Raw genomic sequence first — 16645 nt, forward strand, 5'->3', positions numbered from 1 at the left:
AACAGTATAAATTCCACCACATTTTTACTTCTCTCAGCTCTCAAGAATCACGTGGACCCAAAATGTTAACTTGGTCTTTCACTCCACCAATGTTGTCAGACCTGAGTTTTTCCAGCATTTTTCATTACTGAATAACTTATTTACCTCTGGCCCAGTGTCCAAACTAGAGCTAGAACCAGTTCAGGCAGTGAATTAAAGACTCTTATTCTGTACTAAGATTAAGCCAATATATTTTCAAACCAAAGCCTAAAGGCAAATATCCAGGTAGAGCCAAAAATGCCCAAAAGCAGCAAGCTACAAATTGGATTGGATTAGACTGGGGAAAAGCACTAAGCCCACTCCCATTTTGCTGCAAAACTAAGGAAGGGAAGAAATGGCAAGCTAGTAAGCCCACACTAAGCCAGAGGACAGAATTAGATTTCCCCCAAGCCTTTAAAACTAGTTGAAGTACCCAACAGGAATGCTGCACCTTTGAGCCAGGAGTATGAAGCTATAGCACTTGTAAAACAAAATCACAAGCACAGAATTAAGTAGAGCATAGCTTGACCACTGCCTGAAACTGTTTGGAACAGGCACAGAACAAAATCCAAAAGCCAGCAAATCTTTAAAAAAAAAAAAGAATTTATTGAACACTGCATCAACGTCACAATTGATGTAATTGGCCCTTGGTTTATGCAGTCTCTTCCTTGGCGATTCGATCCTTCTTCAATGGTCCCTGAAAGCAAAAGGAGATAGATGTCAGATAAAAGAACAAACCTCAAGAGCTGGACATGGAAACCACAAGAATTAATGCGCTTGTGGCAATTCAAGTTCCTGTGCCTTCAGTCTCAGTTGTAAACTAAGGCGGCTCATTATTATTTCCTGCAATGATCACATAAATCACTCACCATAAATGCCTTCTTCTCCTCAATGGTCTGGAAGCGGCCATGGCCAAACTTGGAAGAGGTGTCGATGAACTTCAGGTCGATCTTTTCCCCAGCACGGCGGCTGGTCTGCACCAATAGGGACTGCAGGGTGGAAGAAAAATTAAATGCTCTTTATCAGAGGAAACTGCCAACCAACTCCAAACTGAGGCACACGGCAGGGGGGGTGTGTGTGTGTGGTTTGGAGGGGGGGGGGGGGGAAAGAGAGACAGTTAACATATCCTCACCAGTATAAACAGTAATGGCAGTCTCACAAATCACACTGCTCTGGGATAAATTACTACACAAAATTGAGCGCGCACTTTTAGCACAGGCTGCAGTGGTTTAGGGTGGCTCATTACCACCTTTCAGGGCCACCAAGGCATCTGTCCTCGAAGCCCATCAGCATCACAGGGAGACCCCTGCCCCTCCCAACCTACTGTTCCCTGGGCTCAGGGAGGTCCCATTCTTGAATATATTTAAAGCCAAGACTTTTTATCTCAAGTGAACTGAAGGATAATGGGAACACAAAAGGAGTAGGCCATTTAGCCCCTCAAGCCTGCTCCATCATTCAATTAGATCATAGCTGATCTACTTTAATGCCATTTTCCCTGCACTATACCCACAACCCTTGACATCTTAAATATCCAGAAATCTCAGTCTTGAATAAACTCAATAACTGAATCTCTGCTGGAGCAAAGAATTCCAAAGATTCACCACCCTCTGGCTAAGGAACTCCCCCTCATTGCAGGAAGTGGATAGGAAAGTGGAAATGAAGCCAAAGATCAGCCATGATCATACAGAGCAGGTTCAACAGGTTGTATAGTCTACTTCTGCTCCAATTTAAGTCTAAGTCATTTTCTTATTTAGGAGAACCCAAAGATATCCAGAGGGCATCTGTGGTTTAGTCCATGGCTTAATCATAGAAGTACATGGAAATCTGAAAATTAACCAAGGGTAGCTACACTATTCTCTCCATCCATCTAGCAAGGGAACAGAACACCCAAAAATGACAATGTATAATATTAAAGAAAGTCACCTTGCGCAGAGTGAGGACACGCTTCTTGGTACCAACAACACAACCTTTCACCATCACAAAGTCATTGGTCACTTCACCATAGTGAGGAAATCCTCCCTGTAGAGGGGAAAGAACACCATTTAGCAGAGCCCAGAGCGACAGATACATTTGTGTTGTGTGGAATATCTTGGATAGCTTGCTTAAAGACACTCACCAGGGGGTTGATGCTCTTGTCTGTCAGGTCATACTCCGTAGAAGCATTGTTCTTCACTAACTTGCCATCCTTGGTTTGGTAACCTCCTCCAATCCTGTAGACCTAATGAGGAAGAGAATTTGGTTTTAGTACACATCCGCTAGAAAGATCATGGTAACATAGCAGTGCTTTTAGAGACAAGGTGAAGATCTCTGCTCAGGCAAGACAGTACATATTAAGGACTGCAATTAATCTGGTGTACAGAGGTTTTATGAGAGTTGTTACATAGTGCTATCCACTTCACAAAGCCAACTGGAACACTGGCAGTTTGGTTTGTGTCATTGCCAGAGTGGGTAACATTCAGTTGTTGGCATGTAACTGGACAAGTAACCCAGCAACCTCAAGTCTCACCATAAGCAACTTGAGACTTAATTCAGAAATCTGGATTATCAAATGCTGACATCTAACTGTTGGATTGCTGTAAACACCCAGCTGGTTTATCAGTGTCCCTTAGGGAAGGGTATCTGCTATTCTTACCCAGTCTGGCCAAAATGCAACTCCAGACCAACAATGGCTTGCCTGGCAATGGTTGCATTCAGTTCTGGGCAGCTAGGCAGACAACTTGCCAACATCCAGAATCCCTCAACCATTTTAGATCACACATTTGGAAGTGCTTACCTTCTTGTTAATCTCAGTGCGGTGGTGGTAGCCCTTTTGACCTGCACGGGCAACAGAGAAAGCCACACGAGCAGGATGCCAAGCTCCAATACAGGCAACTTTACGCAGCCCCTTATGAGTCTTCCTTGGCAGCTTCTTTGTATGCCAACGACTGGTGACCCCTAAAGAGAAGGAAAAGCTCTGAGTAACCAGGATACTTTTCAATTCTTCACTGCTCCATCACTGGAGGATCTCAGAAGGAAGGCAGCATGGAATGGTTCCTCATCAGAGTCAGATGCTGTTACCCAACATATTCCACGTCATCATCACAGAATTCTCCAAGAGTAAAATATACTTGTTCACCCAAGCCCCATATTAAAAGCAGACATTACTTTGGGTGTATATATACACAGAAGGCCCAAAGTTACAACTAATCAAGATTCCCCCCACCCCCACTTAAACAGCTGAATATGCTCCACACCTTTGAAGCCATGGCCTTTAGTTACACCAATGACATCAATCATCTCATCCTGACCGAACACCAAGTTGACAGCAACCTGCTGTTCCAGTTTTTCTCTTGCCCAGTCAACTTTCTCTGCGATTGTTCCACCATTCAGCTGGATCTCCATGATGTGGGACTTCTTCTGACGCAAAGGGAGCAGGCGCATCTGCAGAGAGGAAGAATTCCAACAGATTAGAGCTAGAGCTGGGCAACTCCACTGCCGACTTTAAACCGTCCAATCCTCCTTTGAAAATCATCCCGTTTTCTACACTCTTGCTTATTCAATTTCAATTGCTCCAGATTTTGCAGCTGTGCCTCCAGCATGCTTAGGATTCCAGAATTCTCCTCTAAAGACAATCCCTAAAATCCACTCCACCTGTCCTAATATCTACTTAAGAGTGGCTTGGTGCCACATGTGTTTACAAGAGATTATGCTCTATGAAGCATCTTGGGACATTTTCCTACATTAACAGTTTTTAACTGGGTATATCCACAAAATGCAGCCTTGGCAGCATTGTAGGACAAAAGGAGCACTCCACACACCACCCACAAGACATGGTATGGACCCAATGGCCACCTGCTATGCTGTAATGACTGGACAGGAGGATGCCTTGAAAAGCACTCAGTAGCCTCACTATTAAGACTTTGTTAAAACAGATTAAAGTGCACCAAAGCAATTTAATAGGCAATATATACAAGGTTAGACCATGCCACCCCCCCCAATGTAACCGAGTGCAGCAGCTTGTAATTACCCAAATGGATTAAGCCCCAGTGCCTACCTGTGTGTGAGCAATGATGCGAATAACCTGGCAGTACTTCTTCATGCTGTTGAAGTCCTTCTCCAACTGTTTCTTGCCATCTTCATCCTGCCATTTCTTGCAGTATTTGGTGAAAGCCTTCTTCTTTGATTTGTACCTTTTATAAAGAGACAGAAGACAATTGGTGCGATCCTTCATCACACAATGTGAGCGGAAGGTATCAGCACCAAGCAGAGTGGCTCATTGTTGGGATCAAAGGACATTTTCCTCCAACAAGCAGAGCCTTAGCTCATCGACTGATGTTTCCATAGTCGAGCGGAGCTGCTGATAATGGAATCCAGATTAACATCATTCCACGTATCTTTGAACTGTTTAAAAGTTCTGGAATTGTTTGACATATTTACCAGTTCTTGTAGAAGCGTCGCTTGCATTCATCACTGATGTGCTCAGCAAAGACAGTCTTAAAAGTACGGAGTCCACGGGGAGTCTCAATATAGCCAACAAGACCAACGATTACCATTGGAGGAGTTTCAATTACTGTCACTGCCTCTACCACCTCCTTCTTGTTCACCTCTAAAGATTCAGAAATTGACAATTTCAATGCAAACATTCTGACAGAAGATCATAGACCTTAAAACATTAGCCATTTCTTGCCACAGATGCTAGCAGTGCCAACATTTTTGTTTTAATGCAAAAACAGTTAGCAGCCATTGCTGAGTATTACAGCACGGCTGGTTTAACCAGTTACACGAACTGGTTGCAATTTAACTGGCAGACCAAATCTATCCATGGGAAGACCTTTCCCACACCACCCACAACCAAAAACATAACTCATGCTCTGGTAGAATTACAGGCTCAAATCTGCTTGCTATCATCCTGCAAAGAGTGACATCCTTGAAATTACCACAAGTGCCAAGTGTCTGATCTTTATTGCACTACAGTCAGCAAACTCGACATTCAGCAAAAACCACCAGAGGTGATTAGTTATGACCGCCCGTCGAGTTTTATCATCATGTGTAGTTATTCTACTTGCTAGCACAAGTCTAAAGCTGACATTATCAGATTATTGTACAACACGTGCTTTTCCCAAAATGGAGCTGCTTTAGGAGTTCAGTCACTGATTAGCAGCTCACATGAGCCTTGCAGCTACTCTGTATAAACAACTTAAGGGGTGATATGGTCTACAGTTGTTGGGGAGAGGGGCAGACACATTGATAGGACTAACTTCAGACTAGCTAATAGAAGATTTTTAGCTTTCCCCAAATTTTCCAGTCTGCCTCAGTAACATGCATGAAGCCACTGTAGGGTAAGTAGGCTCTACTTCATTGCTAGCATAGGCCCTAAAATGTGCGCGCCAAGGTAAATTAAACAAACATAAATCTCTATTTCCTTCCCCTCCCCATGAGATGACTCACACCCAGTCACATGGCAGCTTTAAATTAAGCTGCAAGTTATGAAAGGTGCATTTCTAAAGGAAGGTTGAGATAAGCATTGTGCAAATAATGTGAACTAAATTACTGCCGAGGCTTCTTATCCAAGGAATAACCTTCAGTTACTTGCAATCCAAGCAGTCTAGCTACTTGCTAACTTTACTTAGTTCCTTAGATTTTTGATCTACAAGAGAATCAAATGTTTGTTATGGAGGGCAAGCAAGCAGGAAGTTATGGCCACAATAAATTAGCCATCTCATTGAATGGCCCCTTGAGCCTGCTCCTCTTTCTTCTGTTCCTACCCAACACACTGTTGCCAAACAGCATTGGATGGAAATTAACCTAACCTTTTAACAGGTACTCAAGTAACTGAGAACCCGTTCTAAGGGAAATGAAACAAATCAGGCCATGCACAACGTCAGAATCAGCCTATAACAGCATTAAGATCATTAGAGCCTGTACCCCACAAACAGACTCAGCAGGACCACAACATGTACAGGTCTGGGGTGCAGTAGTCACAAGAGTTTCCCCCGAGTGCGTAGCATTCCTGTTAATTCAACTATCACTCACTTGAACCAGGTCTGTCGACCTCACGGACAATGTGGGTCATGCCAGCCTTGTAGCCCAGGAAGGCAGTCAGATGGATGGGTTTGGATGAATCATCCTTGGGGAAGCTCTTCACCTTGCCCCTGTGTCTGCGGCTCCTCTTGCGGGGCAGGAAGCCCAGAGACCCGTGTCTGGGGGCCGAGAACTTGCGATGAGACTGCAGGACAACAAAGAATTTCAATGTTTAGTGAAGGATCATCAATTCCGACCGGCATTTGAGGTTGGAAAATAAAAAAAAGAGAAGCCGGTGTCTAAATAATTTGAGAAATAATAGTTGCATACTTTAAAAGAGCAAAATGCAGAGTTTGGAGCCACAAACTTGTATGCAGCATTGCAATGGCCTTTCATTACTCCATCCTCAACCACCTTCCACATTTAATTTCTGTAATGTTGCAGGATTGAAACTACAATTGTCTCCAACAACCATCAGGAAAAGCTACAAAATGTATTGCGACTTCCAATCAAATGCACCCTGGAGTTGCTCCCCTCCCAGGGCCTGTGGCCCGCTTATCTGGGAGTTGGGACTCCATTTTGGGAGCCAGGTTAAACACCAACCTGACTTCATCAGTTTTGAACACTGGATCCAAATAGAATTCAGGAAATAATGGCACGAACTTAAAAACTAGGCTAACACAAGTGATGATATCGGTCATCGCCGATGAAACGTGCAGGATGGCTCGGATTTTACTCGGATGGCGTCCAGCCGAACCAGCCGGCAGTCGCCATTTTGTATTCAATCACAAATAAATTTTGACAAGCCATCCGACATTATCCTCAAAACATCCGATCAATACAACGCCGATTCCATTGTTAAGAACGGTCTGTACATGCACCTGGCCGCGGAAAGTCTCTACGTCCTCGGATGGCTAGGATACGGCTCAGATAAAAAAAACACACATAACTCACCATCTCCGAAGCTGGCCTGAGAGAGAGAACAATCGCCCCGCGTCCACCCTTTTATAGGCGGATCAGACGTCACTTCCTGGGCATCGAAAGTCACTCTTTTACTTTTATAATTACTCCCATAATATAAATTACTCTCTTTAATTTATAATATTTCTCACGCATTTAAAAAAGATTACTTTTCTATTTATTAAAATGTATTCTCCATCCCGACCATTGAACACACGTCACTTCCTTTATCCTTCTTTAACACTTTATAGACCAAAACCCCACATTTAAACCTAATTAATTTATATCTCATTTTACTAAGATGGTCCTTCAACGTTCTTTTGACCATTGAGATTAAACCGTTGTTTGGTCAACTTTCTCCTCTGTTGGGTACATTTCCCTAGCCCCCCAAATAACTCAAAAAGAAAAATAATATTTGCATTTATATACCTTTCCTGATTGACCACCGAACATCTCAAAGCTCTTTACAGCCAATGAAGTAATTTTGAAGTGTAGTCACTGTTGTAATGTAGGAAACACAGCAGCCAATGTGTGCACAGCAAGATCCCACAAACAGCAAAGCGGTCATGACCAGATCCTTTGTTTTTTGTAAAGCCGATTGAGGGATAAATATCAGCCAGGACAGCAGGGAGAAGTCCCCTGCTCTTCTTTGCAATAGTGCCATGGGGTCAAGGCAGTTGGGGCCTTGGTTTAATATCTCATCTGAAAGTGGGCACCTCTAACAACGCAGCACTCCCTCGGTACTGCACTAGAGTGTCAGCCTTGATTTTTGTGTTCAAGCCCTGGAGTGGGTCTTGAACCTGGAACCTTGTGAACAGAGACGAGAGTGCTACATGCGTATCACAGCTGACACATTCAACCCAAAAGCCATTCTTCAGAGTAGACTATTCAACCATATAAGCCATTTCAGCCAATCCCAATCTTAACCTCACCCAAAGTCTATACTGGCTAGCGAATGTCATTGACTGTAATTGCAATAGAACTGTTGGAAAAGGATGTTCTCAACCCCAATCCACACACACATTTTATAGAAGGGGTTACTAGATAGCAATCGGGTGCGGGAGTCACTCTGGGCTCCCAACTGAAGCACCCAAAATTCTAGGTAAATTAAGCAGGAGCCTAAATTAACTTTTCTCTCTCAAAAGCTGAATGAAGCAAAGGTGCCCTTTTGCATCCATCCAATTTAATATCTTCATCAATAATGCAAAAGAGATGAGTTCAGACTGCCTCTTCCAGCTATTGCTGAACTCACTTAGGGATCTAAGACATTCACTACCATGAGCAACAGGGTAGTTGTTGGAATATGATAATGTATGCCTTTTAAAACAATATTATGACTCCACAATCCTTGAGTACTACCATCAGAAGCAGCAAAGGGCACTTTGCCTTTGTTCAGAAGTCCAAGTCCTGCAATGGAATGGAAGGGCTCCCTTAAAACCGTGTACGAGATGCAAATCTAACAGTGTTATGTTTGGGGTAAAAACAGAGCAGGCAGTGCGCTCTGATCTAGGAACAGGAAGAGGCCACAGCACCATTCATTTAAACATGGCTAATCATGTATCTGAACTCCATCTATCTGCCTTGGTTCAGTAACCCACAACAATACAAGAATACAAGAATTAGGAGCAGGAGGAGGTCATTCAGCCCATTGAGCCTGCTCTGCCATTCAATAAGATCATGGCTGATCTGATTGTGGCCTCAACCCCATTTTCTTGTCTACTGCCTATAACCCTTGACTCCCTTGCTGATCAAAAATCTATCTAACTCAGCCTTGAACATATTCAATGACCCAGTCTCCACTGCTCTCTGGGGAAGAGAATTCCACAGACTAACAAACCTCTGAGAGAAAAAAAATCTCCTCATCTCTGTCTTAAATGGGAGATCCCTCATTTTTAAACTGTGTGTCCTAGCTCTAGACTCCCAGCATCCACCCCATCAAGTTCCCCTTTGGATCTTATATATTTCAATAAGATCAAGATCACCTCTCATTCTTCTAAACTCCAATGGGTTTAGGCCCAACCTGCTCAATCTTTCTTCATAAGATAATCCCTTCTTCCCAGGAATCAGTTGAATGAACTTTCTCTGAACTGCTTCTAATGCAATGATATCCTTTCTTAAGTAAGGAGACCAAAACTGTACAAAGTGCTGCAGGTGTGGTCTCAGCAATGCCCTGTACAACTGAACTTCCCTACTTTTATACTCGATTCCCCTTACATTAAACACCAACACTCCACTTGCCTTCCTAAATCACTTACTGCACCCCCATAACCAACTTTTTGTGATTCATGTACCAGGACCATCCAGATCCTTCTGTACTGAAGACCAGCCCTTAATACACTTGCCTAATGAAAATCTACCAATCTCAGTTTCAAAATTTTCAATTGATCCCCACCCTTGACATCTCCTTGGGGAGAGAGTTCCAGACTTTCAGAACCTTTCCTGTCAGGAAGTGCTTCCTGATGTCATCCCTGAATGGCCTGGATATAATTTTAAGGTTATGTCCATTTGTCTTGGACTCCAGCCACCAGAGGAAATAATTGCTCGCTATCTGCCCCATCATATTTTTTAATCATTGTAAACAACTTGATTAGATCACCATTTAATACGCGAGGGAAAACAAGCCTGGTCTATGTAAACTGTCCTCATAATTTAGCCCTCTAAGTCTCAGTATCATTCTGGTGAATCTGCACTGCATCCTGTCCAAAGCCAATATATTTTTCCTGAGGTGCAGTGCCCAGATCCAAAAACCAGTCCCAGCAAAGTGACAGATTTGAAACCTTGGTAATTTCACATTCTTGAATTACAGCGTTACTTCTTTTCTGGAGTGCACTGGCATTCAGGAGTAATCGAGGCTGATAATGCAAGACACATAAATTAATATATACAGCATTGAAATGACATAGTCAGTGAAGCAGCTTAGATTAATGGTCGATTCTGCAGATTCTAATTTAACTGCCTGCATGCTCTCTGGATATCTCGAAATGCTTCCAGGCAGTTCTTCCAATGATGTCATCAGAGCGCATGCTTTCAGATAGAAATATTAAATCAACCAAAGCAGGGAAACAGACACAATGTTCATGGAGATTTTTATGACAATTTCATTTTATCTTGAAAAGAGTCTGTTTCCTTTGCAAGGTTTCCTTGTTAAGTGTTGACAGACAGTGTTGACAGACCCCTGTCAACAGGCCATCGAAAACACATTTAGAAAATAACTACACAAAAATAGAGCTTGCATTTCTATAGCACCTTTCACCAATGAAGTGCTTTCGAAGTATAGGCACGGTGGTGATACAGGATATGCAGCAATTTGCACACACCGAGATCACTAAAACAATAGTGCAATAATGACCAGATAATGTTTTATCGATAAATGTTTTAGTTCTGAAGAAGAGTCATATTGGACCTGAAATGTTAACTCTGTTCCTCTCTCCATGGATGCTGCCAGACTTGCTGAGTAATTCCATCGCTCTGATTTTTTTAAATGTGTTAGTGATGTTGGTTGAGGGATAAATATTGATCCAGGAAACTGGGGAGAACTCCCTGCTCTTCTTCCAAAATGCTTTTAGCCAGAAATACAAATTGTGTAAATCGCTCAGGAGTGGGAGCGATAGATAGATGGTGATGGAAGAATTATCATTTTGAGAAGGGGGCGGTTGGAGAACAAATTAATTTTAACAAGACAAGTAAGGCTTCCAACCCAACCCACACTCTGATAGTCATACACACACACACACACACAGCTGATCAACCAATTCCCATTGGAATGTATAATTAAATCTTCATTTCCATATTGGGTTAGAAGGTCACATTGTCTTAATCAGAGGTTGCACCTTCACCCCGTGATGTGCCTGTTATGTTTCAGAACAACCAGGCACATTATTCACTGTGATACTCTTGACTTTCACTTGCTTGTTGAAGTGCTGTTCTTTTATTAATGAGGAAACTCTATAAGATCCAATTATAGATTGAAAAAAAATGCAACAAATGATTGGCAATTAAAGGGGCACTTCCATCATCAAGATGAGATTGGGAATTATTCTGTATTAAAAGTGATTCACAGCAAAAGTATTGCATGTTGCAAGGCTGTGTCCAAACCTCCTACCTTCATGGAGCATCTTGTCTGCTATGGGGCACTAGGTAAAAAATTAAAATCCATTGTTTGCAGATGTCTTAGGTTGCTGATGCTGGGAGCTCTTGTTTTCTGGTTTGAGGATTCATCCACCAATAAGGTGAGAGTTAGAATCAGCACCAAGAACAGATCCAATCCAAACCTTTCAAACTCCAAACCAGATGGAGCAACAAACAAAAAAAGTGGGACGTACCCTTGCCTCAGCTTATCGTCTGCAGAAACCTTCACCCCGTGATGTCCTTTATTACCTTTAGACTTGGCTATTTCAACGCACTCCTATCTGGCCTCACAACTTGCACCATCTGTAAACTTGAGCTCATCCAAAACTCTTTTTTTATTTGTTCATCGGATGGGGGCATCATTGGCCAGGCCAGCATTTATTATCCATCCCTAGTTGCCCTAGTTCAGGGGCATTTAAGAGTCAACCACATTTCTGTGGATCTGGAGTCACATGTAGACCAACCTGGACAGCAGGTTTCCTTCCCTAAAGGACATTAGTGAACCAGATGGGTTTTTACAACAATCGACAATGGTTTCACGGTCATCATCAGACTTTTAACTCCAGATTTTTTATTGAGTTCAAATTTCACCATCTCCCATGGCGGGATTCGAACCCAGGTCCCCAGAGCATTTCCCTGTGTCTCCAGAATACTGGTCCAGCAACAATATCACTACACCATCACCTCCTCTGTTGTCCCATACCCTAACTCACATCCAGTCCTATTCACCCATTACCCTCAGCTCGGTGACCTACAAGATTGAGATCTGGAAGCAGCTTGATTTTGAAATTCTCATCCTTGTTTTGGAATCCCTCCATAGCCTCACCCTCCCCCATCACTGTAATCACTCCCAGCCCCAGAGCCCAAAGATTTTGGGAGCTAGAATGGTGGCTACCTTGAGCATAGTTAGAATGTGATATTGTATTGCAGGAGAAATGATGCACAGCCACTGTGTCCACTACCCTTATGAAGTTAAGTGCCCTAGTTCCCCATTAACTGGGTGTGCATTAGACCACAATGCTAATTGTTGTGCCCTGGCTTTAGAGAGGGGCCCAGGAGGTTGAATTTGGTCAGTCAGTGTTCAAATCATTCTAACTTGAATGTTGTGTCTGACTTAGACTTGAAAAGTCTTTCATCACTTTGATTTTGACCTCCAAATTGTCCCAATATTAATCAGTAGTTTTCTGATAATTGACCAATCATCCTGAATTCTGCACTGCCTCTCAGGTGCTTTCCCTCCATAACTGTTAATACCTACTGCCCTAACAAAATTTCCCATCCTGTATGTTCAAACATCAGGGTATCTGGCTGTGAAGGGCCTAAGGAGCAGGAGGCCATTCAGTCCCTTGAGCTTGTTCTGCTATTTAAATTAGTTAATGGCTGAGCTACACCCTAACCCCTTTTGCCCACTTTTGCTCCAGATCCCTTTATTTCTTTCTAACAATAATCTATGAATCTGTCTTGAAGCTTCCAATTGACATCCAGCATCACAGCCTTCAATGAAAAGTAGTATTTCCTGATTTCCCCCAGAGGAAGTAATTTCCATTTAGTCTGTAGAACCCTTTTATCATTTTAAACATCTCAATCAGTTCTTGATTCCCTTAGTATCAAAAAAAAATCTATCAGCCTCAACCTTGAATATACCCAATGACAGAATCCAAAACTCTCAAGGGTAGAGAATTCCAAAGATTCCCAATCCTCGGTCCCAAATTGCCAACCCCTTATTCTGAAACTATGTCCCCTAGCTCAAGACTTCCAGCCAGGGGGAAAGAGTCTCACAGCATTTACCCAATCCAGGACTCACAGACTTTTACATGTTTCAACTAGATCATCCTTCATAACTCCAGAGAGTATAGGCCCATTCTACTCTATCCCATCTCATTAGGGCAACCCAGTGAACTTTTGCTGCACCCTCTTTGAGGCAAATATATCCTTAGGTAAGGAGCCCAAAACTGTGCACAGTACTCCAGATACAATCTCACCATATATAACTGCAGCAAGACTTCCTTTCCTCTTATACTTCATACTCCAAGTCCCTTACAATAAAACTCTTTTGCGTTATCAACAGTCACAGATTGCAACTCTTTCAAGTACAATCGCAGTTCTTGGTTTCCGGGAGTGGGACATGAACCCACAACCCTCTGATTCAAAGGCGAGGGTGCTATGAACTGAGCCACAGCTGACACCTCCTCCCTTACAATAAAGGCTAACATAACAAGGCATACAGTCAATCAAACTCAGATCCAGATCGTTCAGGTTCCACTCCAGTAATCTGAGCACAGAACCCATATTAACACTCCCAGTGCAGTATTCGTTAATTGTATGTTAATTAGATTGTTAAGATTCAAAGGTGAAAGGCATTGTTTAATTAGTTTCTTAGAGCACTTACAAAGGGAGACTTTAACACCCGCCCCTCATAACGTCATTTTGTTTTGATTCAGTAAGTTTCCATTCAGACTTTTGTCCTTTGTTACAGTGCCCCTTTAAGGGCTGTCACTTTAATTTGATTTGCTAATTTGTCCACTTGTTTATTGCTTCTGCTCAGAGTACAAAGGGAGACTTCAGGCCCCAAGTTGACACTCTAATTTAATTTGGTAAGGTTCCTTTAAATTTTTCTGTAGTTACTGTTCCCCTTAGGGGCTACCAATTGTTTTGATTGGCCTTTTCTCCGATTGGTTAATTTGTTAATTTTGTGTTACTGATACTCACAAGAGTTACAAAGGGAGACTGGTGTTGTGTGCAACAGTCTATAAAACCATAGGTTGTGACGGTTCATGGACTCTCAGGTCATTTTGGAGAGCACATCCACCATGCAGATGTGTGATACTCTGTCAAAGTCCTTCTCCTGGTCCAGGCTGATGAGGCAGGTGTTCACACCCCTGTCCTATCCATAGGCAGTCGTATCCCGGATTAGCATGAGATTGTCAGAGATCTTCCTGCCGGGTACAGTGCAGGCCTGGTCAGGGTGGATCACCAACTCCAGAGCAGACTTGACCCAATTGGCGATGACCTTGCACAGAATCTTATAGTCCACATTCAACAGTGAGATGGGTCACCAATTTCTCATTTCCTCCCTTCCCCCTTCTGCTTGTAGATGAGGGTGATGATGTCTTTCCTCATGGATTCTGACATGCTGCCGGCCAGGAGCATATTCTCGTACGCTTCCAGCAGGTGTGGGCCGATCCCCCCACAGAGCCGAATATAACTCAGCAGGAAAGCCGTCGCTTCCGGGAGTCTTACTCTTCTCGAAGGACTCAAGGGCCTTAGTTAGTTCATCAGGAGTTAGCGGTTTGTCCAGACTCTCCCGTGTACTGTCGTCTAAGACCTCCTTGATAGAGGACAGGAAGAATTGGGAGGCCGTGCTGTCTGTGGGCTTCACATCATACAATCCGGCATAAAAAGATTTGCTGATCCTGTTGGACTGCAATGACTTTACTGAGCCGCCTTCTTCCTTCAGGCTGCTGATCACAGAGCGCTCTCTGTGTACCTTTTGGAAGAAGAAACGTGAGCACGTCTCATCCTGCTCCACGGAGCGGACTCTGGACCGGAAGATGATCTTCGAGGCCTCTGAGGCAAAGAGCGAGGCTTGCTGGCTCTTCACCTCTTGGAGTTCCTCCTTGACATTGACCCTATTGACTACATCCAGAGCAAGTTCTTCATGTTTTTCTGGAGTCGGGATATTTCCCTCTGTTCCTTTTCAGTGCTCTAAACACCTCTGAGGATGAAAAACTTCTTGTTCTTCTGGTGAAGAGTCATACGGACTCGAAACGTTAACTGTATTCCTCTCGGCAGATACTGTCAGACCTGCTGAGTTTTTCCAGGTATTTTTGTTTTTGTAAAAAACTTCTTGATGTTCTCCTTGATCGCTTCCCACCAGTTTGTCAGGGACTCAAAGAAGGGTTTCATGGTTCTCCAACCTTTGTAATCCCTCTTGAGCTCCTCAATGTTCTCTGAGATCAGCAGTTGCACGTTCAGCTTCCATGCCCCCCTGCCAACCCTCTGGTCTTCCTGTAAGTGACAGCCAGCCTGTAGGACGCAGTGGTCAGAGAAGAACACCGGCTTGATGTTGGTGGATCTGACTGTGAACGCACGGGACACAAACAGGAAGTCTATCCTGGAATTGCTGGACCTGTCTGGCCGCGACCAGGTGTATCTACGCTGCGCTCCATCTGCAGGGTTGCTGAAGATGTCGTGCAGCTTGGCATCCTTAACTGTTTCCATCAGGGATCTGGACATGGCGTCCAATCTGCTGTCGGCCCTGCCGGATTGTCCAGCTGCATTGAGGATGCAGTTGAAGTAATTGCCCAGAATGATTGGCCTGGAAGTCGCCAGCAGCAGTGGGAGCTGCTGAAAGACAGCCAGCCGCTCGGTGTTTTGAGCCGGGGTGTACACATTAGTTAACCGGAGTGGAGCATTCTTGTACATTACGTCTGCTACAAGGAGGTGCCCGCCCATCACCTCCTTAACCTCGGAGACGGTGAAGTTGCCTCCCTGCAGCAGAATACCCAGGCCCGAGGGACGTGAGTCGTTTCCTCCTGACCAGATCGATGGCCCATGGGACCACCATGGTGACCATTGCCTGTCGGAGCTGAGGTGCGGTATCGCACACTCCTGCAGAAACAACAGGTCAGCTTTGACCGTGGCAAAGTAATCCAAGGTCACAACACATCGCGTAGTAGATTTAACGCTACACACATTTATGGATACAATCTTTAACCCCATTTTTAAAACATTTTGTCGCTTACCAAACCTGTTGTCTTTGACAGTTCCAGACCTTTGGTCTGCTCCCACATATCCATTGTGATTGCAAATTGTCTCACTTTGGGGCTGAGGAAACCATCCTGAACCATCCCATTGGAGATGTTCTGCTCAGGTGGCATCGGGGGGTTCGTGCAAAGAGCGAGGTTTGAATTGTCACTGGGTCAAAGGAGGAACTCCCTCCCTAACAGCACTGTGGGTGTACCTACACCACATGGACTGCAGCAGTTCAAGAAGGCAGCTCACCACCACCTTCTCAAGTGCAACTAGGATGGGCAATAAATGCTGGCCCAGCCAACGAAGCCCACATCCCATGAATGAATTTTTTTTAAAAAGTCTCTGTTGGGGAAGTCTCTCCGATCCAATTGCCCTCCCTGCTGTCACTGCTCCCAGCTTCCTGGGGCTGCAGTGCGCTGGCCCCTTCAGTGTTCTGGAGCTTAGGAATTTCCTCCTCCAGCTCCCTTGAGCTTTGCCGCTTCTGTAGGTGCCACCCTTGCCCTTCTTCATCTGAAGAGCAGCAGCCCTTGTCATCTGTGTCAGATGGGAGACCCCTCTTGCCAGTCGTCTGAAAAGTGGCTTGGTCCCTTCTTAACCCCTCTTCCCCAGCTGCCACTCCCCGGGATGATTGTCTGCTGGTTCCTCCTCCATTGGTTCACTCTGCTGAGGGTTGGGAGGTTCAGGGGGTGGTGCAGTCGTTTGGCTGTCTGCTGCCTCAATGCTTCCCTTTGTTTTGTCTCTCTCTGTCTCCTCCATTGTCCCATTGTGCTCGCTGGAGGCCTTG

At 44.1% G+C, this 16645-nt stretch overlaps 1 protein-coding gene and 1 non-coding gene across 3 annotated transcripts; both read right to left on the reverse strand.

Moving 5' to 3' along the window:
- Positions 1-609: 609 nt before the first annotated feature.
- rpl3 (ribosomal protein L3) lies at positions 610-6223 on the reverse strand. Of its 2 annotated transcripts, none has more exons than XM_078531870.1 (9): positions 6031-6223; positions 4435-4603; positions 4052-4354; positions 3252-3438; positions 2792-2952; positions 2135-2236; positions 1942-2037; positions 888-1007; positions 610-715 (listed from the first exon to the last, which is right to left on the reverse strand). In XM_078531870.1, the coding sequence occupies exons 3-9, from the start codon at positions 4226-4228 to the stop codon at positions 671-673; spliced, it is 888 nt and encodes a 295-aa protein (XP_078387996.1). In that variant the 5' UTR covers positions 4229-4354; positions 4435-4603; positions 6031-6223; the 3' UTR covers positions 610-670. The 2 variants fall into 2 exon arrangements, with proteins under 2 accessions (XP_078387996.1, XP_078387995.1); XM_078531869.1 differs by having other exon boundaries at positions 4052-4187; positions 6031-6218.
- Positions 3017-3109, reverse strand: LOC144669875 (small nucleolar RNA U83B). The gene has a single exon (XR_013573776.1). It is a non-coding gene; the product is annotated as a small nucleolar RNA U83B (small nucleolar RNA).
- Positions 6224-16645: the final 10422 nt, after the last annotated feature.

Source organism: Cetorhinus maximus, chromosome 29, assembly GCF_964194155.1.
Source record: "Cetorhinus maximus chromosome 29, sCetMax3.hap1.1, whole genome shotgun sequence".
Classification (NCBI taxonomy): Eukaryota; Metazoa; Chordata; class Chondrichthyes; order Lamniformes; family Cetorhinidae; genus Cetorhinus; species Cetorhinus maximus.